Raw genomic sequence first — 27,445 nt, 5'->3', positions numbered from 1 at the left:
TCCCCAAGTAGGTTAGGCTCTGACAAAACCCAGCAGGTTAAGCTCTGGTAAAATAGTTTTTCTTGAAGGCAGGTTTTGTTGAAAACAGAACGCCCTATCGTATTTCAGAATATTCCTTTTTCTTTCCTCCTGCCAGAAGCATGAGGGGATTTTTCTCTGATATTCACTGTTAGGACCTGGTAACTCTCAGAGGTAAAACTCACAAGACTGTCAGGGGAGTCCCCCCATGACCGGTTCTCCTGGAATTTATATTTATTTCTTAAAAGATTTTATTTGTTTAACAGAAAGAGAGTACATGCACATGCACACAAGCAAGGGGAGCGGCAGGCAGAGGGACGAGGAGGCTCCCCTCGAGCAGGGAGCCTGATATGGGGACTCCATCCCAGGACCCTGAGATCATGACCTGAGCCGCAGGCAGATGCTTAACTGACTGAGCTACCCAGGGGACCTCACGTCTCTGACAGATTTATGGAGAGTTGTTGATTTTTCAGTTTGTTTAGCTTTTTACTTGTTGTTAGGATGGAGTGGCAACTTCTGAACTTATTATATGCAAGACCAGAAATTCTGGCAATTTTATTTTTATTTCCAATATAAAAGGTTGTGTTTTAATAATATACAAGCAATCTGTGCCCTTTTTGTGGGCATATGCTTTCATTTCTTTGGGTAGATAATTGGGAATACAATGGCTGCATCATATGGTAAATGGAGAATTTTTAAAGAAACTACCAGTTTTCTAAAGTGGTTGTACCATTTTATGTTCTCATTAACTGTGTTTGAGAGTTCCAGTTGCTCCATATCCTTGTTATTTTTAAATGCTAACACTTTTAAATTTTAACTATTCAAGTGATTATCTAGTGGTATCTTATTTAATTTACATTTCCCTAATAGCTAATGATGTCAAACATCTTTTCATGTCCATCTTTGGTCAACTGTCTATTCAGAACCTTTGCCATTTGTCTAGGGGTTTGTTTGTCTTCTTAGTGCATTTTAAGAGTTCTATATATGTTCCAGATACAAGCGTTTGTTGGTCAAATAGTTTTGCAAATACTCTCACCCAGTGTTGTCCCTTGCCTTTTCATTGTTGTTAGGGTTGTTTTTTTTTTTTTTTTTTTTTTTGGATGAATATAAGTTTTCAATTTCAGTGAATTCCAATTTATGCATGTCTGTCTGTATGTATGCTAACTCTACTCTGAATGTGGGGCACAACCCTGAGATCAAATGTTACATGTTCTATTGACTGAGCCAGCCAAGCACTTTGATGAATTCTATTGATTGAATTTTTCTTTTATTGTCATATATTTTTTCAAAGATTTTATTTGTTTGTCAGAAAGAGACAAATATTTGTCTCTGAGACATTTATTTGTCACAGAAAGAGCTTGTGTTCCCTCTCTTGCTGTGTCTCTGTCAAATAAATAAATAAAATCTTTTAAAGAAATAAAAAATAAAAAGATAACTCTTTCCCTATTGAACTTCTGCACTCTTTGTTCTGTTCTGTTTAAGTCTTGAAATTAGGTAATATAAGTCCTCTATCTTTGTTCTTTTTAAAAAATGATTTTGCCGGGCGCCTGGGTGGCTCAGTGGGTTAAGCCGCTGCCTTCGGCTCAGGTCATGATCTCAGGGTCCTGGGATCGAGTCCCGCATCGGGTTCTCTGCTCCGCGGGGAGCCTGCTTCCTCCTCTCTCTCTCTCTCTGCCTGCCTCTCTGCCTACTTGTGATCTCTCTGTGTCAAATGAATAAATAAAAAAATCTTTAAAAAAAATAAAAAATAAATAAAAAAAATAAAAAATGATTTTGCCTATTCTGGGTCCGTTTAATTTTCATATGAATTTTAGGATCAACTTGTCAAGTCCTACAATAAAACCTGCTGGTATTGTTATAGGTATTGCACTGACTCCATTGGGGAGAGCAAATTGAACTTTCTCATTCATAAAGAATATATATTTTTCTACTTACTCAGATCTTTCTTAATTTGTCTCAGATTGTAGGAGTTTCTACTTAATTTTAGTTCATTCTAGAGAAAAATTTAATTCTCTGTTTCCTTAGGGGGAGAAGACAGACAGAATACAGCCAGATCAATTTTTCTTTTAATTGTGGTAAAATGCATATAATGTAAGATGGTAACATGTAATTTACCATCATAACCATTTATAATTGTATGGTTCATTGGTACATATTCACATTATTGAACTACTATGACTACCGCCCATCTGTAGAACTCTTCATCTTAGAAAACCAAACTCTGTATCCATTAAAATAACTAATTCTTCCCATCCCTCTGCCCCTGGCAACCATCATTCTACACCATTATACTCCTTTTTGTTTCTATGAATTTGGCTATTCTAGATATCTCATTTAAGTGGAATCATACAATATTTGCCATTTTATAATTGACTTGTTTCATTTAGCATAATGTTCAAGATCATCAATGTTGTGGCTTGTTTCAGAGTTTCTCTTTTAAGGCTGGATAATATTCCATTGTATATATATACACCACATTTTGTTTATCCATTTGTATGTCAGTAAAACTTTTTTTTTTTTTGAGATACAGTTACTTATTTTAGAGAGAGAGCATGCACTATGAATAGGCAGAGGCTGAGGGAGGGAAAGAGAGAGAATCTCAAGCAGACCCTGCTGAGCACAGAGCCCAAAACAGGGCTCAGTCCCATTACCCTGAGATCACAACTGAACCGAAACCAAGAGCTGGACACTTAACCGGCTGTACTACCCAGGCTTTCCCGGTTGTTTCCACCTTTTAAGTGTTGTGAGTAATGCTGCTGTCAACATGGGTGTTCTAATATCTCCTTGAAACTATTGCACTTCATTTGAATATGTACCCAAAATGGAATGGCTGGATCATATGGTTAATTTTATTTTTAATTTTTTGAAGAATCAACATACTTTTTATTTGTGGCAGCTGCACCTTTTTACATTCCCATCAATTGTACAGAAGGATACCAGTTTCTCCACATCTGTTATATCTTGTTCTTTTCTTTTATTGTTAGTATCCATCCTAATAGGGATGAAGTGGTGTCTTATCGTGGCTTGGATTTGTATTTCCCTAATGATTAGTGATTTTTCCATGAGCTTATTGGCCATTTATATATCTTAGAAAAAATGTCTAAGTCCTTTGTCCATTTTTTAAAAAGATTTATTTATTGGGGTGCCTGGGTGCCTCAGTGGGTTAAAGCAGAGCTCTGCCTTTTTGGCTTGGGTCATGATCCTGGGGTCCTAGGATCAAGCCCCACGTCGGGCTCTTTGCTCAGCAGGGAGCCTGCTTCCTCCTTTCTCTCTTCTCTGCCTGCCTCTCTGCCTACATGTGATCTCTGTCTGACAAATAAATAAAATCTTTTTTAAAAAAAAGGATTTTATTTATTTATTTATTTTAGAGAGAGGAAGTATGTGCATGTATGCAGTGGGAAGGAAGGAGAGAGAGAGGGGAGAGAAACAGACTTCTGCTCAGCATGGAGCTCAATATGGGGCTTGATCCCAGGACCCTGAAATCATGACCTGGCTGAAATGAAGAGTCAGATGCTTAACTGACTGAGCTACTGAAGCACCCCATTACCCATATTTTAATTGGGTGTTTTGCTTTTTTATTGTTGAGTATAGGAGTTCTTAATATATTCTGGATATATTACCAGTACTACACTTTTTTTTTATTATTTTACCTTTGTAATCAGGAAATGTGAAGCTTTGTTCTTTTCTCAAGATTATTTTGGCTCTGGGGGCACGTGGGTGGCTCAATTGATAAGTGTCTGCCGTTGGCTCAGGTCGTAATGCTGGGGACCTGGGATCGAGCTCCTCATCAGGTCCCTGCTTGGTGGGGTCCTCCTGCTGCTGCTGCAGCTCCCACTACTTGTGCTCTCTATCAAATAAATGAAAACAATCTTTAAAAAAAAAAAAAAAAAGATTGTTTTGGCTCTAAAGGGACTTCTGAGATTCTATATGAACTTTTGGTGGACTTTTAAATTTCTGCAAACAACATTGTTGGGCTTTTGAGTGGGATTGTACTGAATCTATAGATTGCATTGGATATTATGAACTTTTTTTAAAGTTTTTAAAAATTTTTAAAGATTTTATTTATTTATTTATTTGAGAGAAAAAGAGAGAGAGCGATAAGCGAGCATGAGTGGGGTGAGGGGCAGAGGGAGAGACTGTCAAGCAAACTCCTTGCAGGGCATGGAGCCTGACTCAGGGCTCAGTCTCATAACCCATGAGATCATGACCTGAGCTGAAACCAAGATTAGGATGCAGACTGACAGATCCACCCAGGAGCCCTAAGTTTTAAAACATTTTTTAAGTAATCTCTGCACCCAACATGGGGCTCAAACCCAGAACTCCGAGGTCAAGAGTTGCATGTTCTGCAGAATGAGCCAGCTGGGCTGCCCTGCCCCATGGATGTTATGAACCTCTTAATACTGACTTCTAATCCATAAACAAAGCATGTCTTTCTATTTGTTGTTTGTTTCTATCTTCTTTAACTTCTTTCAACAACATTTTTTAGTTTTTAGTGTACAAGTCTTTCACTTCCATGGTTAAATTTGTTCCTGAGTATGTTATATTATTTTTGATGTTACTGAAAATGGAATGGTTTTGTTAATTTCCTTTTGAAGTTGTTCATTGTTAGTGTGTAGAAACGCAACTGATTTCTGTACGTTGATTTTGTATCCTACAACTTTGCTGAATTCATTTATTCTAACAATTTGGCCGGGGGAACCTTGAGATTTTCCTGCATATAAGATTTTTGTATTTTGTCTGTGAATAGAGAAACTTACTTTTCCTTTGCAGTCTGAATGTTTTTTATTTCTCTTTCTTGCCTAATTACTCTGACTAGAACCTCTAGTACTATGTGATTAGAAGTGGCAAAAGCAGGCATCCTGTTTTATTCCTGATCTGAAAGAAAAAGCTTTCATTCTTTCATTAAGTGAGATTGTCTTGATCCGGTTGAATCTGTTTGTTTTTTCCAAGCTGTTCTTATTCCTGGTTTCTAGTTTGGTCAGGGGTGTTTACTAAGGTTATCCCTTCCCTTCTGGGCCCTGAAATCCAGTATTTAGTTCCCTCCCATCATAAAACTGCTAAAATCTAGGTGTCAGCAAATGTCTTGAAGGAAAATGTCTTGAAGGAAAAGTCAGAAAATGTCTTGAATGAAGAATGTTAGACTTTTTCTGTCATTCAGTTTCTCTGGGATATTGGCCATTTGAATCCTGGCAGCTTTGGTGGCCTGAATTCCAATTTTTGTGTCATCAGCCCCGCAAGACGATTGCAAGCTTTATGATTCTTATTTCTTCCTTAGCCTCTGTGTTCTGCTTTGAAGTCAGAAAATGCAGCAAGGGAATAAGGAACCCATGAACATAGAGCTGATCTTTTTGTGATTCCCATTCAAACACTTAAAATTTTTTTTTATCTGGTTTTTATAATTGTTCTGATACCACCTAAGCTGTCATAGCCAGAAGCAGAAGTCTGGATGCATCACTTAAAAATGTGAAACAGGGACGCCTGGGTGGCTCAGTTGGTTGAACAGCTGCCTTCAGCTCAGGTCATGATCCCAGCGTCCTGGGATCGAGTCTCACAGGAGGCTCCTTGCTTGGCAGGGAGCCTGCTTCTCCCTCTGCCTCTGCCTGCCACTCTGTCTGTCTGTGCTTGCTCTCGCTCCTCTCTCTCTGACAAATAAATAAATAAAATCTTAAAAAAAAAAATGTGAAACATACGGGGTGCCTGGGTGGCGCAGTGGGTTAAGCCTCTGCCTTCGGCTCAGGTCATAATCTCAGGGACCTGGGATCGAGCCCCCGCATTGGGCTCTCTGCTCAACAGTGCTTCCCTCTCTCTCTGCCTGCCTCTCTGCCCAATTGTGCTATCTCTCAGTCAAATAAATAAGCAAAATCTTCAAAAAAAAAAAAAAAAAAAGCGTGAAACGTAATTGGGGCCTGGCTAGCTCAGTCCATTGAGTAAGTATGCAACTCTTGATCTTGGGGTTGTGAGTTCAAGTACCACGTTGGGCGTAGAGCTTACTTTAAAAAAAAAAAAAAAGGTGAAACGTAATTCATTATGAGATCTGTAGTAGAAAATGTTATTTCATGCAACTGTTTGTAGGTATGACAGTTACTGGCCTTAAACCGGATACACATTATCATTAGCAGGTATTAAGATGATGGTTTAATGATCTGAAGAGTGTTATTAAAGCTTAAAATACTTTTGTAAACATTTTATAGGAATTCTTTTTTTTTTTAAGATTTTATTTATTTATTTGACAGAGAGAAATCACAAGTAGACAGAGAGGCAGGCAGAGAGAAAAAGAGGGAAGCAGGCTCCCTGCTGAGCAGAGAGCCCGATGCGGGACTCGATCCCAGGACCCTGAGATCATGACCTGAGCCGGAAGGCAGCGGCTTAACCCACTGAGCCACCCAGGCGCCCCAGGAATTCTTTTTAAAATGTGAAGAATTATAAAACAGTTACAGGTTATCTTCATTGCATGGTATTTAATATAGTTTTGCTTATTTTTTTTAATTACAAAAGAAATACATGTTTGTTGTCATAAAATCAAGCAGTATAGAATATGAGATAAGAAGTCCTCTTTTCCCCGCCTTCACTGTACCACCTACCCCTCCAGTCCCAGAAGTAGCCACTGTTAATAATCGGATATGAATTCTCTCATACATGCAAATTTTTGCTATTAATCACAGAAGTGAGTTTGTGATATAAAATGTTTTGCAACTTGCTCCTTTAACCTAATGTGGTTTTCACTTTTTTAGACCGTATACTTCGATCTTTCTCATAAAGACCTAGTATATATCTGTCATTTTACAAAGCCATTTCTTTCTTTCCTTTCCTTTCCCTTTCTTTTTTCGTTCTTTCCCTCCTTCCCTCCCTCCCCCTTCCTTCCTTCCTTCCTTTCTTTCTTTCTTTCTTTCTTTCTTTCTTTCTTTCTTTCTTTCTTGTAGGCTCTCTGGTCAGGGTTGGTCTTGAACTCATGACCCCAAGATCAGGAGTCACATGCTGTCCTGACTGGGCCCCCCAGGCATGCCTAAAGCCCTCCCTCCTTCCCTTCTTCCTTTCCTTCAGACATTTAAGTTTATTTTTTTAGTAATCTCTACCTCAAACCTGGGGCTCGAACTCATGACCCTGAGTGGGAGAGGGTTACATACTCTCCCATTGAGTTAGCCAAGCACTCCCCTAAAGCCATTTTTTTTTTAAAGATTTTATTTATTTATTTGATATGAGAGAGAGAGACAAACACAGAAGGCACAAGCAGGGGGAGCAGCAGAAGGAGAGGGAGAAGCAGGCTGTCTGCTGAGCAGGGAGCCTGGTGCGGGGCTCTATCCCAGGACCCTGAAATCATGATCTGAGCTGAAGGCAGACACTTAATGACCGAGCCACCCAGGCACCCCTTCTAAAGCCATTTCTTAACACACATCATCCTTCCCTTATTTGACTGCTGTGAACAGTAGTGCAAAGGACATCTTTTGTGCACCAATGAGAGTAGAGTTAGCAAAAGGCCAGTAAGTTTATGAAAAGCTATTCAGCCCTATTAATAAAAGGTTCATGGAAAACAGAACACAGTCTGATATTCTTGATTGGACATGTAAAATGATGCAAATTTTTAGGAAGGATATGTGATAATCCTATCTATAACAGATAATGTGATATGTTAAAAATTTAACAGTGCTCTTATTTTTGATGCAGTTTTAAAGATTAAAATCTTAAATTTCTAATTCCTGATCTTACTGGGATTTCTTAGTTTATCTATGAAACTGCTTTTTATGCAAAATGCATACATTTTAAAATAAGTAATTTGTAAACACAGTTAGTTCAAACTGACATCAGATTGAATATATCCTTGCATTAGAAGGAACAAATGATACTGTTAGTCAACCCTTTTATTCCTTTTTAGTACAAGTCAGAGATTTAAAAAAAACATGAATTTTGTAATTGTATATACTTGCATTCTTTCACTTTCACTTTAGTTGGATTTGAATGATAATGAAAGATTCTGATAAATAGTTAAGTTTCTATAAGGTTATGCACAAATACACAGTATATGAGTGTAATGAACACCGTCACCCACACAATGTTTTTTCATGCCCCTTTGGGATCCATTCTTCTTGTTCTCCCCCATTTCCAGGCAACTACTGATATGCTTCCACATTTTTTGACATATAATATCTTTATCATTCAGTTAAGAATATCTGATTTTTTTTTAAAGATTTTATTTATTTATTTGACAGAGAGAGAGAGAGAAAGATCACAAGCAGGCGGCAGAGAGAAAGGGGGGGCAGGCCCCTTGCTGAGCAGAGAGCCCGATGTGGGGCTTGATCCCAGGACCCTGAGATCATGACCTGAGCCAAAGACAGGCTTAACCCACTGAGCCACCCAGGCACCCCTATTTTCTGATTGCTGATCCAGGGAGTATTTAGATGTACCTGGAGCTTTTCTAGTTTAAAGATTTTATTGATTTTATTTAGAGGAAGAGAGAGAATGTGAGCTGGGGGAGGGGCAGAGGGAGAAAGGGAGAGAGAATCTCAAGCAGATGCCACACTGAGCCTGATGTCTGATGTGGGGCCTAATCTTATGACCCTGAGATCATGACCTGAGCTGAAATCAAGAGTTGGACACTTAACCAGACTGAGCCACCCAGGCATCCCGGCTGTTGTATTATCTTAAAATAAGAGAACAATTAAGTTTGCTGCATCAGTTGACTCCTCCTTTTATGAATACTTTCTTTGTAGCTTGTGATACTGTTTGATAGCATTTTACCCAGAATAGAACTTCTTTCAGAATTGGAGTCAGTCCTCATAAATCCTGTTGTTGCTTTATCAGTGAAGTCTATGTAATATTCTAAATCTTTATTGTTACTTCAACAGTTTTCAAGGTGTCTTCACCAGGAATAGATTCTATCTCAAGAAACCACTTTTCTTTGCTTATCCGTAAAAAGTAACTCTTCAGCTGTTCACATGTCATCATGAGATTATAGTAGTTCAGTCATATCTTCAGGACCCTCTTCTAGTTCTTTTGCTATTTACGTCACATCTGCATTCAGAACATATACAACATTTATAAAGTTTGTAGTCTTATATGGGCACAGTTCATGGTACCCCAAAACAATTACCATGGTAACATCAGAGATCATTGTAACAAATAAAATGATAAGAAGTTCAGAAATACTTTGGGAATTATCAAAATGTGATACAGAAACATGAAATGAGCAAATGCCTTTGGGGAAAAATGGCACCTGTAGACTTGTTTGACACAGGGTTGCCACAAACCTTCAATTTGCAAAGAAAACACATCTGTGAAGCATAATAAAATGAAAAATACCTGTATATGATTTCAGTCATTTGGGATTTAAGACTTGCTTTTGCTTTATGGCCTAAGATAATGGTCATTTTTTAAATGCTTGTGTGTGCTTGAAAAGAGTGTGATTTTATAATTGTTGGATGTAATGTATACATATGTAATACATATGTCTTACTAAATCAAGTTTGTTAATTCAGTTTAAATCTTTATTTTTACTGATTTTTTTCCTGCTTGTTTTATGAGTTATTGGTTAGTGTTTGCATGTCACATTTTTTCAAATTCTTTACCTTTAACCTCTCTGAATTATTATGTTGTAGGTATAGCTCATGTAAACAGCTCATTGTACTCTCTTTACTTTTAGTTCTAATCTGGAAATCTTAGTCTTCTAAATATAGCATCTGATCCATTTATATTTAATATATGTTGTTACCTGTCTTTAAATCTACTGTATTTTATATATGCTTTCTCAGTCTTTTAATTATAAAGGTTTTTTGTTTTATGTTTATGGGTTTGTTTGTTTTTTTTTTTTTAAGAGAGGGAGAGGAAGGGTGGGGCAGAGGGAGAGAGAGAGAATATTTTTTTTTTCTTAAAGATTTTATTTATCCACCTGACAGAGAGATCACAAGTAGGCAGAGAGGCAGGCAGAGATAAAGGGGGAAGCAGGCTTCCTGCTGAGTAGGGAGCCCAGTGCGGGCCTCGATCCCAGGACCTGAGATCATGACCTGAGCCGAAGGCAGAGGCCCAACCCACTAAGCCACCCAGATGCCCAGAGAGAGAGAATCTTAAGCAGGCTCAACACCCAGCACAGAGCCCGATGTGAGGCTTAGTCTCACAACCCTAAGATCATGAGTCTGATGCTTATCTGACTAAGCCACCCAGGCGCCCCTTAATTAAAGTGCTTTAAGCTATTTTTGTTGTTGTTGTTGTTGTTTTGGGTATATGTCAGTATCCTAAGAATTACAACAGCCATCTCTGACTTCAGAAAATCTAGTGTCAATTGATTATTTTACAACTCTCCTGGATACTACAAAGATCTTAGGAGCATGTAATCTCCATGTATCTCCATTGGATTTACATGCTGTCATTGTGTAATAGTTTAATTTTCTTCCATATATATTGTTATTTTTGTATTTTATTTTATTTATTTTTATTTTTTCAAGATTTCATTTATTTGAGGGTGGCATGAATGGGGTGAGGAGCAAAGGGAAAGGGAAAAGGAGAAGTAGACTTCCCGCTGAGCAAAGAGCCAACGTGGGTCTCGATCCCAGGACCCCAGGATCATGATCTGAGCTGAAGGCAGATGCTTAATGGACTAAGCCACTCAGGAGCCCCTATTTTTATTTTTTTTTTTAAGTCACAAGATGTTATTATTTGTTATATAGTATAATGTTTATTTAGCTTTACCCAAATATTTGCTGTTTTTGTTGTTCTTCATTCCAGCAGTCCTTCTAAAATCATTCTCTTTTATGTTTGAAGAATACATTTTGTACTGTTTAGTATGAATCTTTTGACAGCAGAGTCTCTGTTTTTGTTTCATAAATTGAGTCCCGATATGGGACTCAATACCAGAATCCTGGGATTATGACTGAACTGAAGGCAGACACTTAACCAACTGAGCAACCCAGGTGTCCCTAGATAAAGGTCTTTTAAGACATAAAAAGCATGGCACCTGGGTGGCTCAATCGGTTAAGCATCTGCCTTCAGCTCAGGTCATGATCCTGGGGTCCTGGGATCGAGCCCCACACTAGAGACCTAACCAAGAATGTCAGTAAACCTTGCCAATAAACCACACTTGGAAAACCCAGAGCTGGAATACATATTCATTTGATTTATTTGATAAATAGGCTTGCTATAACAATTTGACCAAGATCTCAAAAGAAATTATCTTTAAAAAGGATTTTTTAACATTTAAAAAGTTTTCATAGTTAATATATACATAATGTCAAATTCAAAGGGTGGGGCGCCTGGGTGCCTCAGTTGTTAAGCATCTGCCTTCAGCTCAGGTCCTGATCCCAGGGTCCTGGGATCGAGCCTCACATTGGGCTCCTTGCTCCGCGGGAGGCCTGCATCTCCCTCTCCCGACTTCCCCTGCTTGTGTTCCCTCTCTCGCTGTGTCTCTCTCTGTCAAATCAGTACATAAACTCTTTAAAAAAAAAAAAAAAATTCAAAGGGTACCAGTGACATTGAGGCTCCTTTCTTCTCTCAATAAAGGAGGTAAAGTTACCAGTTTCTTATGTATCCTTCCTCAGATGTTCTATGCATTCACAGACTTGAATATATTTATATATGTACATAGGTATAGTGTTCGTGTATGTGCTTACAAATGATAGCATAGTGTATACATAAGACATGGGGTTTTTTACTTATAATGAAAATTATATCTTAATTTTTTAAAATGACATTTAAAACTCAATTTACAGCTCTATCTTGTTATGAAATTTGTAGGTCTGTATTATCATGAGTAAACTTTTATTATCAAAGTTTATCTGTTTGCAGTAGTTTTGAGTTTAAGATTTTTCTTGTTACAAATTTATACATACTTTTTTATATTCAAATTTTGTTTTTGTTGGGTATACTACTAACATACGCACACATTTGTATGGCCTAATGTGTGTATTTATATCCATAGAGTTAAAAATGCCAATTATATTTAAAATAATAAAAGATTTTATTTATTTATTTGACAGAGAGAGAGAGAGATTACAAGCAGGCAGAGAGGCAGGCAAGCGGGGGAGGGGGGGAAGCAGGCTCCCCACTGAGCAGAGAGCCTGATGTGGGGCTCCATCTCAGGACCCTGAGGTCATGACCTGAGCTGAAGGCAGATACTTAACCCACTGAGTCACCCAGGCACCTCATGAGAATGTTGTATAATCTTCAAATGACTAAGAAGTAGGTAATGATTTTAATTTTATAGCTGTGAAAACAGAGACTCACACTGCTAAAATAATCATATATTCTCTCCTATTCTCTCATTTAAAAAATATATTTTTAAAAGATTATATTTATTTACTTGTCAGAGAGTGAAGGAGGGAGCACACAAGCAGGGGGAGCGGGAGTCAGAGGGAGAAGCAGGCTCCTCATTGATCAAGGAGGGGATTGTGAGACTTGATCCTAAGACCCTGGGATCATGACCTGAGCCCAAGGCAGATGCTTAACCAATGGAGCTACCCAGGGATTCCCTAAAATACATATATGCATGTATATATTTTGAAGATTATATTTATTTATTTGAGAGAGAGAGAGTGGCCATGTGCTCGTGCATGTGTTAGGGTTGAGGGCAGAGGGAGAGACAGACTTCCCACTGAACAGAGAGCCTGATGCAGGGCTCGATCTTAGAACCCTGGGATCATGAACTGAGTTGAAGGCAGACACCTAACCAACTGAGCTACCCAGGCGCTCCTCTTTGAACAGTCTAATAGTTCCACAGCAAACAGTATCTTCTAAAGTATCAGATAGATCCCTTTTTTAATCTGTGTACTGTGTTGTAGCTGGGAATTTTATCCCTAGCCATAAGTCCCCATTATGTAACATTAGTAAAGGTGGTGTTTCGTTAGTATATCTCATATGGCTAGTATTGATGATCTTCATGACACTATCACTTAATGTGCTTTTTGAAGTGATTCATTCATTCTGCTAATATTTGACTGAACATGATATGTCAGAAACCATTGGAGGTAGAGGACAAAATCAAATATCAACATTCCAGATACATATATTTGATTTGGAAAGACAGACAGTAACAAATATGTAAAATTGTGATAAGTGCTCAAAACCACAGTAAGAGGATGTGGAGTGAGGATTGTTCTTCAAGGTGATGAAGCAGATCTCTGAAGAAGTGACTGACATAAAATTTGTAGATATTTGGAAAGAACCTTCTTAGCAGCTCTAGAAACCCTGAAGTTGGAGAATGCCTGCATTTGGCCAAAAACCAAACAAAAAATGCCCAACATCGTTTATCATCAGGGAAATGCAAATTAAAATCACAATGATATACTACCACATACCAACAAGAATGGATAAATCTAAAGGGATTAAAAACAAAAATGTTATCAAGCGTACAGAGTAACTACAACTCATATTTTGCTGCCAGTATCTTTGTTGTTCCTTAAACTCTGCAGGCCATTTGTGAGATTGTTTGAGTATTCTACCCGTATTTTAATAAAATTTTCCTTTTATCATGGAGTTTTAGAAGTTTTTAGGTGTATTCTCTGTAAAATATTTTCTCTTGATCTTTGATTTACCTATTCATTTTCTTCACAGTATCTTTAGATAATCACAAGTTTTATTTTAATTTTTTAAGATTATTTATTTATTTATTTGACAGAGAGACAGACACAGCAAAAGACAGAACACAGGCAAGGGGAGTGAGAGAGGGAGAAGCAGTCTTACCGCTGAGCAGGAAGCCTGGTGCAGAGCTCAGTCCCTGGACTCCAGGATCATGACTTGAGCCAAAGGCAGCCCCTTAACAACTGAGTCAGCCAGGTGCCCTTAATCACAGGTTGTAAATATTAATGAAATCTTTTGGTCCTCTCTAAAATATTTACCAACCTCAAGGAGACCTGGCTTTTCATTCTGAATATTTTGGGACTTCATTAAAGGCTTTGATCTAACAGATTACCCTGGCTGCTGTGTGAAGAATAGGTTATAAAGCAGCAGGAGCAGAAACAGACTAGTTAAGAGGCTACCATAGTGATCTAGAGAGAAATAGTGGTACATTTGACTAGGGTTGTAGTGATGGGGGCATTGAAAAATCTGGAGTTAAAGATATAGGCTACTGAATTTGCTGATTTGGAATGTGTTATGAGAGACAGTCATGGAGGGAAGCAGTTAGGATGATTCTGTATTTCTCGTTTGAGAAATTCTGTATTTCTGTATTTCTGGTTTGTGCCATTTACAGAATATCCGAAGCTACAATTGACCAAGGTTATTTTAAAGTCTAAGGTATGTTTGTTAAGTAGTATGTTGTTCAACATGAAGTAATTGGAAAAAAAATTTTTTTAAATAAAATAATTGGAAGAGTGTCCCATGATAGAAGAAACTTCAGAAATTCAGATATATGATTATGGGGCACCTGAGTGGCTCAGTTGATTAAGTATCTGACTCTTGGTTTTGTCTCAGGTTGTGATCTCCTGGTCATGGGATCAAGCCCTAAGACAGGCTCTGTGCTTAGTCCAGAATCAACTTGATCCTCTTCCTCCCCCTCTGTCCCTCTCCCTGCTCATGTGTGCACACATGCTGTCTCTCTATCTCAAATTAAAAAAAAAAAAAAAAAAAAGATAAAAAGGAAGACATATATGATTACTACCCTCTTTTCTAAGAGAGAATTTTAACTCTTTTTAAATATACATGTAATAGAGTTGATGTGCATATTTGGAATCATGTGTTAGAATAGAATCCATGCAATAACAATACTTGATTGTTTAAATTTTATTTTGTTTTATTTTATTTTAAAGATTTTATTTATTTATCTGACAGAGAGAGATCACAAGTAGGCAGAGAGGCAGGCAGAGACAGCGGAAGAAGCAGGCTCCCTGCTGAGCAGAGAGCCCGATGCGGGGCTCAATCCCAGGACCCTGGGATCATGACCTGAGCCGAAGGCAGAAGCCCAACCCGCTGAGCCACCTAGGCGCCCCTTGATTGTTTAAATTTTTTAAAACTGCTATTCTCATGGGACTCCTGGGTGGCTCAGTTGGTTACGTGACTGCCTTCAGCTCAGGTCCTGATCCTGGAGTCTCAGGATCGAGTCCCCTATCAGGATCCCTGCTCACAGGGGAGTCTGCTTCTCCCTCTGACCTTTCCCTTCTCATGCTCTCTCTCTCATTCTGTCTCTCTCAAATAAAAAATAAAATAAAATAAAAATTATATTTAAAAAAAACCCCTGCTATTCTTGAGGCACCTGGCTCACTCAGTTCGTGGAGCATGTGAGATGGGTTTTTTTTTTTTTTTTTTAAAGATTTTATTTATTTATTTATTTATTTGGAGCACACGTGTGGGCATGAGCAGGAGGAGAGGGAGAGAATCCTGGGTAGTCTGTGCTGAATATGAAGCTCGAGGCAGGGCTCAATCTCAGAACCCCGAGGTCATGACCTGAGCCAAAATCAGGAGTCAAAATAAAAGCAAAAGCAAAAGCAAAATCAGGCACCCCACATGTGACTCTTGATCTCAGGGTCATGAGTTCAAGCTTCAAATTGGGCGAGGAACCTACTTAAAAAATAAAATAAAATAACAATAGGGGCTCCTGGGTGGCTCATTCAGTTAAGCATCTGCCTTCTGCTCAGGTCATGATCTGGGATTAAGTCCTACATCGGGCTTTCTCTCAGTGGGGAGTCTTCTCTCTCTCTCACTCTCCCTCTGTGTGCTCTCTCTCATTCTTTCAAATAAATAAAATCTTTTTTAAAAATAAAAAAGTAAAAACTGCTATGCTTTTGGCTTTTTATCTTCATTACCAACTTGAGGACTTTTTGTGCATTTATAAAAACAAGTTAGTTTTAATAATCCTTTATGGAGATAGTCTTTGATCATAGACCATAATGCTGTTTTGTATCTTTGTCCGAAAAGTACATTCTTATGCATTAAGGTGATTCTTAGCTTCCCTGTAGGCTTAAGTATGATTCTATATGGGAATCAAGTTAAAGCAAATCTTGAGTTTTTGCCAGTAAAAGTCATTGTTTCAGTTGTGATTTCATCAGTGTTGTATATATGCCAAGTTATGAGTTTCTTTTCAAATTTATAGGAGCTAATTTATGATAGTAGAAAGAATTTTGGAATAGGAAGGGAACTAAATTCTAGTCCAGCTATGTGAATTTAGGCAAATCATTAACTTCGGATATCTCATTTTTTTCATCTATAAAATGAGGAATAATTGATTAAAGTTCTTTAAAATCTGAAAATATAGTTTCATATTGGTTTTTTAAAGATTTAGGTTTATAAAGATGTTTGAACCATAATTGTATTAGAAACATTGAAAATTCAATCTTAGGGTGATTCATAAAAAGAAATGAATTGTGGGCATCTTGCCTAGCTCATAGAATGTTATTAAATCTGAATCACTGTTACCATATCAAATTTAAGTCCATGACTAATAAATCTACCTTTCTCTCTTAATAACAGTTTCATTGAGATAAAATTCACATACCATAAAATTCACTCATTTGAAGTACACAGTTCAGGGGTCACCTGGGTGGCTCAGTTGGTTAAATGTCTGCCTTTGGCTCAGGTCATGATCTCAGGGTCCTGGGATTAAGCCTCCTGTTGGGTTCCCTATTCAGCAGGGAGTCTACTTCCCCTCTGCTTCTCCCCCCAGTTGTGCGTGCACTCTCTCTCTCAAATAAATAAATAAAATCTTTTTTTTTTAAGTGTACAAATCAGAATATCTGGATGTCTCTGTTGGTTAGTGTCTGACTCTTGGTTTTGGCTCAGGTCATGATGTCAGGGTTGTGAGACAGAGCCCCAGGTTGGGCTCTGTGCTTAGCCAGGAGTCTGCTTGAGATTCTCTCCCTCTCTCACTGCATGCACTATTTGTCTCTCTCTCTCTCTCAAATCTTAAAAAAAAATAAATGAAGTGTACAATTCAGTGGTTTCTAGTATATTCACAGAGTTGTGTAGCCATCACCAGGATCAGTTTTTATCATTTTCATTACCCCATAAAGAAAATACCTTTCACCTCAAACTTCCAGCCCTAGGCAACCACTAATATACTTTCTGTCTTATAGATTTGCCTATTCTGAACATTTCTGATAAATATGTGGCCCTTTTTGTCTGGTTTCTTTCACTTAATATAATATTTTCAAGGTTTATCCATATTGTAGTATATATCAACACTTGGTATTCCTTTTCTTTGTCAAGCAGTATTCCATCGTATACCGCATTTTATCTGTTCATCGTTTGATGGACATTTGGGTTGTTTCCACTTTTTGGCTATTACGAATAATACTCCTGTGAACATCTGTGTATAAGTTTTTGACGTACATTTTTATTTCTCTTGGATTTATATATCCGCACTAAGAGTAGGACTTCTGGGCCCTCTGATAAGTCCATTTAATAATCATTTGAGGAACTTCCTGGGCTGTTTTCCTAAGTGGCTGCACCGTTCAGCATTCCTACTAGACTCTACATTCCTACCAACCGTGTATGAGGGTTCCAGTGTCTTTACATCCTCCCTTACATTTAGCATTATCTGTCTTTTTGATTGTAGTCCTCTAAGTGCGTGTGAAGTGGTGTCTCCTTTTGGTTTGATTTCCATTTCCCTAATGGTTAAGGATGTTAAGCATCTGTTCATTTGCGTATTAAGGCTAGCTCTTTCCCTGAAGTGTATGCTGAGCATTCTGAAGTATCAAATAAGCAATGTCTTCTCACTCCTACTAGAGAGTAAATCAAAGCCTAATTTAACCCACACCAATCTGTTTTCACCTTTATTTCTATAACATGTAACAATGAATTTTACTGGAAATAAGGATGACCTGTATTTTAGTTGGAATTGTTACCTGTCTTTGGTTGGGGGACAGAACTTTCATTGATACAGCTTTAACACTGAAATCTTGGCAATTTGCTCAGTCTTTCAAGTGTTCATGAGTAAAACTGCAACTTAGAAAGCAAAAAGATAGGAATGAAGCATGTCTGGGAATCTGGTAGAAAATTTATAGTAGCCCTTATTTCCCTTGTATCATAGAAGTTTTAAGGGGAAAAAAAGTTTTGTGAATTAATACAGCATGTATAAATGTGTTTCAGGAGCACATTTAATTTAGGATGTGGACTAAAATAGGTTGGTTTGAAATGACACTTTTGTTAATAGAAACTTAATTTATTCAAGTAAGAATATTTAGTTTTAGGGGCACCTAGCTGGCTTAGTTGGTAGAGCATGTGGCTTTTGATCTCAGGTTTGTATTTGGTGGTTTTTTTTTGTGGTTTTTTTTTTTTTTTTTTTTTTTACAGAGAGAGATCACAAATAGGCAGAGAGGCAGGCAGAGAGAGAGGAGGAAGCAGTCTCCCTGCGGAGCAGAGAGCTCGATGCGGGGCTCGATCCCAGGACCCCGGGATCATGACCTGAGCCGAAGGCAGAGGCTTAACTCACTGAGCCACCCAGGCGCCCCAGTTGATCTCAGGGTCTTGAATTGAAGCCCCATGTTGGGCTTGGAGCTTACTTGAAAAAAGTGTGGGGGATGCTTGGGTGTCTCAGTCAGCTAAGTGTCTGCCTTTGGCTCAGGTCGTGATCCCAAGGTCCTGGGATGGAGCCCTGCATTGGACTCCCTGCTCAGTGGAGAGCCTCTTCTCTCTCTCTGCCTCTGCTATTCCCCCTGCTTGTGCTCTCTCCCTCCTTCTCCCTTTGTCAAATAAATAAAATCTTAAGAAAAAAAAAGAATATTTAATTTTAGTAGAGATTTTGCCCTGAAAAATATTAATTGCTATAGTCTGGATTTTGTTTTAGTCCAGTCAGATTTTTGAACTAATTTTTTTTTTAATTTCTATTCCAGAAATACATGCTACAGGATTTAACTATCAGAATGAAGATGAAAAAGTCACCTTGTCTTTTCCTAGTACTCTCCAAACAGGTAAGAGTTGTGGCTTTTGTAAAATCCCATGATGAATAGTGACACCTTATTTCTTCCAAAGAAATTTGTTGTATGCCTTTTTTCCCTCATTTTAAGCAGATTAAATATTAAGACAGAGCTTTTGAAAGAGATTCATGGCAGCTTTTGGGCCACCAGAAAGAAAGACCAAAACTAATGATCATTCTACCCTAGAACATAATGCATTGTTTTTCACCTTTTCAGTCTCATCTTTCTAAAAATACAGCTACACAACTCCATCTTCCAGTAATTGAGGCCACATCTCTGAGATGAATGTCCCACAGTTGATTTTGATGTAGAAAAGTATAGCAAGCGCATGGAAGGAAAGATTTGTTGATAAAACACTATTATTAAGTAGGGGTGCCTGGGTTGGCTCAGTTGGTTGTGTTCATTCTTCATCTCTGCTCAGGTCTTGATCTCAGGATCGTGAGTTTTTAAGCCTGGCCCTGGGGTCCACACTGGGTGTGGCACCTCCTTAAAAAATCATCATCGTCATAATCCAGATCTGCTATAGGTATAAAAGCACAAAGGAAAAAGGAAGACTTTCTGAGCTTAATGTAGTGTAAGAAATTCTATACAAATCAGTTGGTAAAGACTAAGACTTTGATTAATGATCAGTTGAAAAGCAACAAGTGGAGTGCATTTGTCATGATGAGCACCAGATGACGTATGAAAGTGTGGCACCACTGTAGAGTACCCTGGAAACTAATACAAAACCGTGCGTGAACTAATTGGAATTAAAATTAAAAGTTAAAAAGTAAGAGGGAATTTGTATGAAAAAAATACAAATGACTAAAGCATGTGACAAGATATTTGGCTTTCTCATAATGAGAAATATGAAACAGCAGTTACTGATATACCAGTTTTTGCCTGTTTTGTATCAGTGACTACCTTGATATTACTGGTGGGAGTGTAAATCCATGCAGTATCCTTGGAAGACAGTCCGGCAGTATGTATCAAAAGCCTAAACAAGGGCACCTGGGTGGCTCAGTGGGTTAGGCCTCTGTGTTTGGCTCGGGTCACGATCTCAGGGTCCTGGGATGGAGCCCTACATCGGGCTCTCTGCTCAGCGGGGAGCCTGCTTCTGCCTGCCTCTCTGCCTACTTGTGATCTCTCTCAGTCTGTCAAATGAATAAATAAAATCTTAAAAAAAAAAAAAAAGCCTAAACATATTCATGGTTTTGACCCAGCAATTCTGATAATAGGAACATATCCTAAAGAAAAATCATAAATGCAAGAAATGCTTTATGCCTAGAAATGTCTATTGAGACATTACTTAAGGTAGTAAAAAATTAGAATGAATGTATTTGTTCAGCACTAAGGGAGTAATTATGACATCAGTATGGTAGCATATATATAGCAACTAAAAGTGAGCTTAATGAATTCTTAACATTGTGAAGTGCTTATTATAATGTAAAATTGAAAAACAAAATACAAAATTACATATACAGGGTGATGAATCATATCTCTAAAATGATACAAATAAAATGATATGTCTGGTTTTTGACATAATTGATGGTTTTTATTCTTATTTATACATTTTTTAGTTTCCATAATTTCTATACTGATAATATATTGCCTTAATAGGATCTTTAGAAAAATTTTAAATTGGAGTTTTACTTTTTTGTTCAGTGCTCTTTCATTTTGCCTTTTTCTAACTAGGATTTCTTGGATGAAATTATTATAAAAATAAATGTTTTGCCATGAACATGTATTAAAAGATACCAAAGAATATAACATAAAAATTAAGATTTCTGGTTTTTTTGACACCTTCCACTTCCATTGTCTTGTGAATATTTCCAGAAATATCTTGTGTGTATATATAAGTATACGCATAATTTTAATCCATGAGTGGGATCACAAATCTCAGTGGCTTACAACAAATATTTCCTGCTCACACCTGGCCCTGAGGACTCCTGCAGCCTATCTCCACCTTTGCTTAAGAGCTCTGCTCAGCTCACAGCTCTTCTCATTCCAGAACCGGTAGTGAGCAGCTACTGTCTGCAGCATGCTATTCTCTCCCATGGCAGAGGGCAGAAGCTCAGGGGTGGGAACAGAGACAAACCACACAGGTACATTTCAGGCTTCTGCATGGATGGTGGTATACTTGATGTCCGTGCACATTTCATTGGCCAAAGCAGATAGTATGGCCAAGCCCAAAGTCACTGTGGCAATAATTACCAGAGATTTGATTTAACTTCTACTATGAAAACTAGAGTAAAAAGCCTAACAATAATAGAAATATAGGAACTTGTTAAAAGCAAAGACAAAGGAAAAGAAAGTCTCAAAAAGAAAAAGAAAGTCTAAAAAAAAACCCCACACAAAACAAATTAATACCCTTAGAAATATTGTTAATATCACATTCATTGAACAATAACAAGTTGGTTAAGCGTCCAACTCTTGATTTCTGCTCACGTCATGATAACAAGGTCATGAGAGGGAGCATGGGCTCCATCCTTAAGATTGTCTCCCTTGCCCTCTGCTCCTCCCCCTACCATTTGTGCACTCTCTCTCTCTCTCTTTAAAAAAAAAAAAAGAAAGAAAGAAAGAACAGGACAGATTATTATCAAACAGAAAGAATTAGAGCAAGAAAACTTCCAGAAATTATAATACAACAGTATGAAAAACCTGATACGAGTTTTTGAAGATGAAATAGAGGAATCTTACACATGGTAGGAAAATTTGAGGACCAGTCTAGCAGAGCCAACATCCATCTAGTAAAAGAGAGGACAGAGAAAATGAGAAGGGAAAGTTATTAAAGATCCAAAAGAAGAACATTTTCTTGAGGTGATTTCTGAGGTAATTGGGAACTTCAGTTTGAAAAGGTATACCACTAAAAAAAAAGAAGAAGAAAAAGAAGAAAGAAAAGGTATACCACAGAGAAGGGCTAACTCAATAAATGTAAAAACTCCCAGACAAATTTTAGCACTTCTGAGGATAAAAGTGAGGCTCTCGAAAAGCACCTAGGTGGCTCCGTCAGTTAAGCATCTGACTCTTAATTTTATCTCAGGTCATGATCTCAGGGTTGTGGGGATTGAGCCTGGTGGAGTCAGGCTCCACACTCAGTGCAGAGTCTGCTTGGGATTCTCTCACTTCTTCTCCCTCTACCCCTACCCCTGCTCGTACTTACTCTTGAATGAGTGAATAAAGTGAGGCTCTCTAATAAGAGTTTCTTCCCAAGGACAGAGGTTTGGGAGGAAGGAAGGAAGGCTAGCAGATTACCTTCAGAGTTCAGGGAGCAGAAGAGCAGTAGTAGTAGACTGAGAGGTGGGGGGTGGATAAATGGGTGAAAGGGAGTGGGAGTACAGGCTTCCAGTTATGGAATGAGTAAATCAGGGATTAGAGGTACAGCATAAGGAACATAGTGGTATCATAATAGCGTTGTATGGTAACAGGTGGTAGCTACACTTACGGTGAGCGTAGCAAAGGGTATAGAGTTGTCAAATCACTATGTTGAATACCTGAAACTAATGTAACACTGTCTATCAACAATATTTGAATGAAATTTTAAAAACGGAATAGCAGATTAACCAAAGGGAACAATGGAAACTTGACTCTACTGGAGCCATTCCTTCAAAATTCTGTGTATCTGATTTTCAGCCTAGAATTGATTCTATGCTTTTTAGCCAAATTGTGAATTTAAAGAGGTAGAATAGGAGTGCAGGGAGCCTGATGCAGGGGCTCAGTCCCAGGACCCTAGGATCATGACCTGAGCCAAAGGCAGATGCTTAATGACTGAGGCACCCAGACATCCTAGGAGCAAAAAAATTTTAAAGCAGGGTTTTGAAATCATCCCAGAGTATACATAAACTGTGTGTGTGTGTAGAGAGTAGATTCAGCTGTTTAGCATTAGGAAATATGACAACATTATTAAGTCAAAATTTCAAGATACTAGATTTATCAAAAGAAGCTGGAATGTAGGAGCACATGGGTGGCTCAGTGGGTTAAGCCTCTGCCTTCTTCTCAGGTCATGATCTCAGGGTGCTAGGATCGAGCCCTGCATCGGGCTCTCTGCTCAGTGGGGAGCCTGCTTCCTCCTCTCTCTCTGCCTTTCTCTCTGCCTACTTGTGATCTCTGTCAAATAAATAAATAAAATCTTAAAAAAAAAAAAAAAAGGAAGCTGGAATATATTTGCTAGAATGCTTAAGCAGGTAAGAACAGACAGAAACCCCTAGAAGGTGCATGTGTGATATATGTATACATTATCTCTATACATGCATATGTATAAATGTGTGTAGGTATAATACATGCATGCTTCTATGAATGCTAAATCTGTACTAGATTAATCTGTACTGTTTTATGTGTATCATAAATACTAATTTGTTCATCCTTTTTGAGATAGTTTGTTACCTGTATTTTATAGGTAAACCAAGGTACAAAGGTAGTTTAATTAAATAACTTGCCCAAGGTCAATATGTATTAGGTGCCAGAGTCTGGATTTCAAACCAAAGCAGTTTAATCTCAAAGTCTATACTTGAAACCATCATATTATGCTTTTTATTTTTTAATTAAATACTATAAAAATACAATACATGGTTTAAAAATCAAATGACATACAGTGGAAATGTGTTTGCCATCCTAGCCCTTTCTTCCTCTCTCAGCTCTTCTCAGAAGCAACCAGTTTCCTATGTATCCTTTTAAAACTATTTGATGGTTTTGTAAGCATTTCTGCGTATACTGTTTAAGAACACAGAAACTGGCATGCCATCTATCATATTCTACACCCTTCTTTCCCTCTTACACGTGTGTGTGTGTGTGTGTAAATAAAAGAGGTCGGGGGCACCTGCTTGAGCATCTGACTCTTGGTTTCAGCTTACATTGTGATCTCAGGGTTATGGGATCGACCCCTACCTTGGGCTCCATGCTCAATGGGGGGATCTGCTTGGGATTCTCTCCCTGTATCCCTCTCCCACTCTCTCTCAATCTTTCTAAAATAATAAATAAATAAATCTTTTTTTTAAAAAAGGGTCAGCTTTCAGTATATAAGAGCTTTGTCATTCATGATAAGGACTATTTACAGCAGACATGGTAAATCGTGGCATCATTTCTTTTTCTTTTCTTTTTTTTTTTTTTAAGATTTTATCTATTTATTTGACAGAGAGATCACAAGTAGGCAGAGAGGCAGGCAGAGAGGCAGGCAGAGAGAGATCGGAGGAAGCAGGCTCCCTGCGGAGCAGAGAGCCCGACACGGGGCTTGATCCCAGGACCCTGGGACCATGACCTGAGCCGAAGGCAGAGGCTTTAACCCACTGAGCCACCCAGGTGCCCCTGTGAAGTCATTTCTAAGGTCTGAGAAGGTTATGACCTTTTGTATACTGGAATTCAGCAGAGTTTTGGAGATTTTTAGTTAATACAACAGTATAAAAAAGTAACTGATGTAAGTATTAGAATTAGAAATTATCTTACTTGAGGGGCACCTGGGTGGCTCAGTTTTTGGGCTCTGGATTTCCACGCAGATCATGATATTGGGGTCGTGAAATGGAGCCCTGAGTTGGGCTTCATCCTGAGCATGGAGTCTCCTTGTCCCTGTCCCTCTGCTCCTCCGCGTTCTCGTGCTCGCTCATTCATTTGCTCTCTCAAATAAATAAATAGAATCTTTTTTAAAAAAATGACGTTATCTGAGGTGCCTGTGGCTCAGTTGTTGAGCATCTGCCTTCAGCTCAGGTCATGATCCCAGAGTCCTGGGATCGAGCCCCACATTGGGCTGCCGGCTCAGCAGGAAGCCTGCTTCTCCCCCTCCCACTCCCTCTGCTTGTGTTCCTTCTCTCACTGTCTCTCTCTGTCAAAGAAATAAATAAAATCTTTAATTTAAAAAAAAGAAATTATCCTGTTTGAGATTGAGACTAATACTGAGTATTGAACATCTGTAACTATCTGCTTGAAAATCTTCGGCTTTCACATTTTCCCACTATTCTCTGGAGCACAATTACCTATGTTTTTTCAAGTTTTGGTAAGCTGCACAAGCATTCTGTCTTCTGGTAAGGGAATAAATCTGGAGCATGTATTGAAAGGACCTTAGTAACCTTTGTGTTTAGCCTCACCAGACTTAACAGTCATGCCAGCTATTTCAAAGCTAAGCAAAACATTTTCTTTCCTGAATTGACATGTTCTAGAATAGTGGTTAAATTACCATGATCATTATAAGCTGGCAACTTCATAATCTTCTGTTAAGGATCCTACAGAGTGGTGTTTATTTGGAGAAACATAGGTGATACTGACATTTCTAAGAGTGAAAAACAGGATCACAGGAAACAGTGACACAAAGGCAGAGACCTTTATTTACTCTCTTTCTGTACAAATTAATCTGTCTTTAATATTTTTGGTATTTAGGAGGCTCATTAAATTTTTATTGAAGTTTTTCAAGATCTCCTTCAGGTTTTACAACAATTATACTCTCCTAACCTTTAAAGAAATAAGGCTTTTGGTAGAAGTTGCAATTTTCCAGTTGTTTAATTTATAAATGAGCTTATTGTATGTTTTAAAAGGTTTATCATCCCAAGCAGATAAATATTGTGTATAATGGATATTGAAATAAGGTGTCTAATGTGAGGAAGCAGTGTAAATTATGTGGGCAGTCAGGTATACGATTAGACAGTCTGGGAATCAGTTCTTCAATATGGTGTAAATTTGATAAGTTGACATTTATTAAGCATTTTTTCTCCTGTTTTTGCCCTATAACTTTACTATCTTAATGGTAAATATTTTGTAATTATTATAATTGTATAATATAACACTAGTTACATTTATTATAATTTTTTAAAACTTTAACTTGTGTTTTGTTTGAATTTCAGGTAATAACCTTTTCCAATACTTTGTATTTTGTTTAGTATGCCACTTTTTTGGAAGTGGTCACTATCAGTATCTTGTTATGGTTTGATGGCCTTGGAGATTTAAAACCAAGTAAAAGTGTAAGCAGCCTTTCTTATTTAGTTATGAGTTTTAAATCATATTATTCCAAGTAGGAAGAGGCAAAAGTAGATTTCCCATGGAGTATGAGTTATAGAAAAGAAATCTTAACATGTTAGTTGACTAGTGAAAACAGACTGGCCAGTTCCATTTGTGGAATTGCAACATAAAATTCCAACAAATACTTCTCTTTAAATGCAGTGAGTTTTTACAATGTACTAGATATTCCTTGTAAACTTTATTAATGTATGTATATCTGCTTTCCTAAAGATTACTGAATTCCTAAAGAAAATAGGGAGAAATTTTATATTATAGTTAAATTCTTTAGTATCAATCATTAAGAATTCTTTCACATTCTTTTACTGTATTCTTACTTACCGTTCCAGTAATCTGTCATTCTCTTTAAAAAGAGAGTATTCATTGTCCCCTTTAGACAGAAGGTCTGATTTTTAAAAAATAAGATTCACACACCTTTATTCAAATGAGCTTCAATTTTTTTCCCCCCAGCATGATTACATTAAGAATATGGCACTTGGGGGTGTCTGGCTGGCTCAGTCAGCAGATTATGCAACTCTCGATCTTGGGGTTGTGAGTTCAGGCCGTAGGTTGAGCACAATAAAAAAAAGAATATGGCTCTCTGTTTATTGATGATGACTTCACAGCAGAGGCCTGAAATTTTCTCTTGAAGTTACTTTCAGAATGAGTTTGAAGCACATGTGAAAATCGTTTTAATTACTTAATTGACATACTTAATAAACAACAGCATTTTATCTAGAAACAGTTTGCAGTTTGTCATTCACTTTTTCTGTAGACTTGGACTCTTCATGACTTTTGGACGTTTTCAAAAAAAGTCAGTTCGGTTTTGGAAGGTGGCTATCTGACTGAGAACATCCAAAAGGATATGTCAGAAAGAGAGGGACTTAAGAACATTTTGAACAATGTCAGTGTCATTGCTCTATGGCATTCCAAAATGACAGTTTGAAACATTAGGATATAAAAGTTTTGGAATCATTGCCTAATTACTTTATAGTCATACTGTGTCTTTGATTTGTTAGATTCCCATGCTGTAGATCCTGTTATAAATAGGCATTTTTAAAAGAATCAATTAAAAGTCAACATTTTTCTAGTTGGCTTTTTGGGGAGATTTAATTTGTAAAATGTAGAAGGGGATTCTTGTTTTGTCATGCACCTGAATTTGGTAGATGACTGATAGATATTAATTATTATCTCTTTCCTGTTATGAAAGAAGGTATATATACTCACAAAACTCCCATTTTGTCTAATTTGGTTTTGCCCTTATACACCAGTAGAATATACATTCATGTTGCATTTTATTTGCATTTAGTAATTATTGGATAAATGTATTTCTTTAATATTATCATTTCAAATGATTGAGGTGACTGTAAGAGTTTTTAATGCCTTTTTGCCAGCCAAATCATTGATCTTCCCTATATAGTTCCTTTCAAAAGTATGGAATCAATGTTCTATTTGGATTGAACAGATAGGGTTTTTGTCTTAAATTGGCATGAAGTCCTCTAAATGGACCAATTTATATGGCATCATTGGCAAAGAACATGAATTTTGGATTAAACAGGCCTAAATTTTTTTATCTCTTTCTTGCTACTTAATAATCATGTGACATCAAGCAAGTTACTTAATTTTCAGCCTCAGTTTCCTCATCT

At 37.6% G+C, this 27,445-nt stretch overlaps 1 protein-coding gene across 3 annotated transcripts in view; it reads left to right on the top strand.

Moving 5' to 3' along the window:
• NPEPPS (aminopeptidase puromycin sensitive) overlaps nucleotides 1–27,445 on the top strand; it is an 81,944-nt gene that overhangs the window by 20,432 nt on the left and 34,067 nt on the right. For 2 of the 3 annotated variants that reach the window (XM_032322357.1, XM_032322358.1), the window contains exon 3: nucleotides 18,762–18,839. In XM_032322357.1, coding sequence (XP_032178248.1) covers nucleotides 18,762–18,839 — 78 coding nt within the window. Of the gene's footprint in view, nucleotides 1–18,761; nucleotides 18,840–25,679; nucleotides 25,766–27,445 lie in introns of those variants that run through there. The other variant, XM_032322359.1, reaches the window with a different exon arrangement.

The sequence above is a fragment of the Mustela erminea genome, chromosome 18 (assembly GCF_009829155.1).
Source record: "Mustela erminea isolate mMusErm1 chromosome 18, mMusErm1.Pri, whole genome shotgun sequence".
Lineage (NCBI taxonomy): Eukaryota > Metazoa > Chordata > Mammalia > Carnivora > Mustelidae > Mustela > Mustela erminea.
Note: the sequence above shows the minus strand (reverse complement) of the source record. Positions and strands in the feature narration are given on the sequence as shown.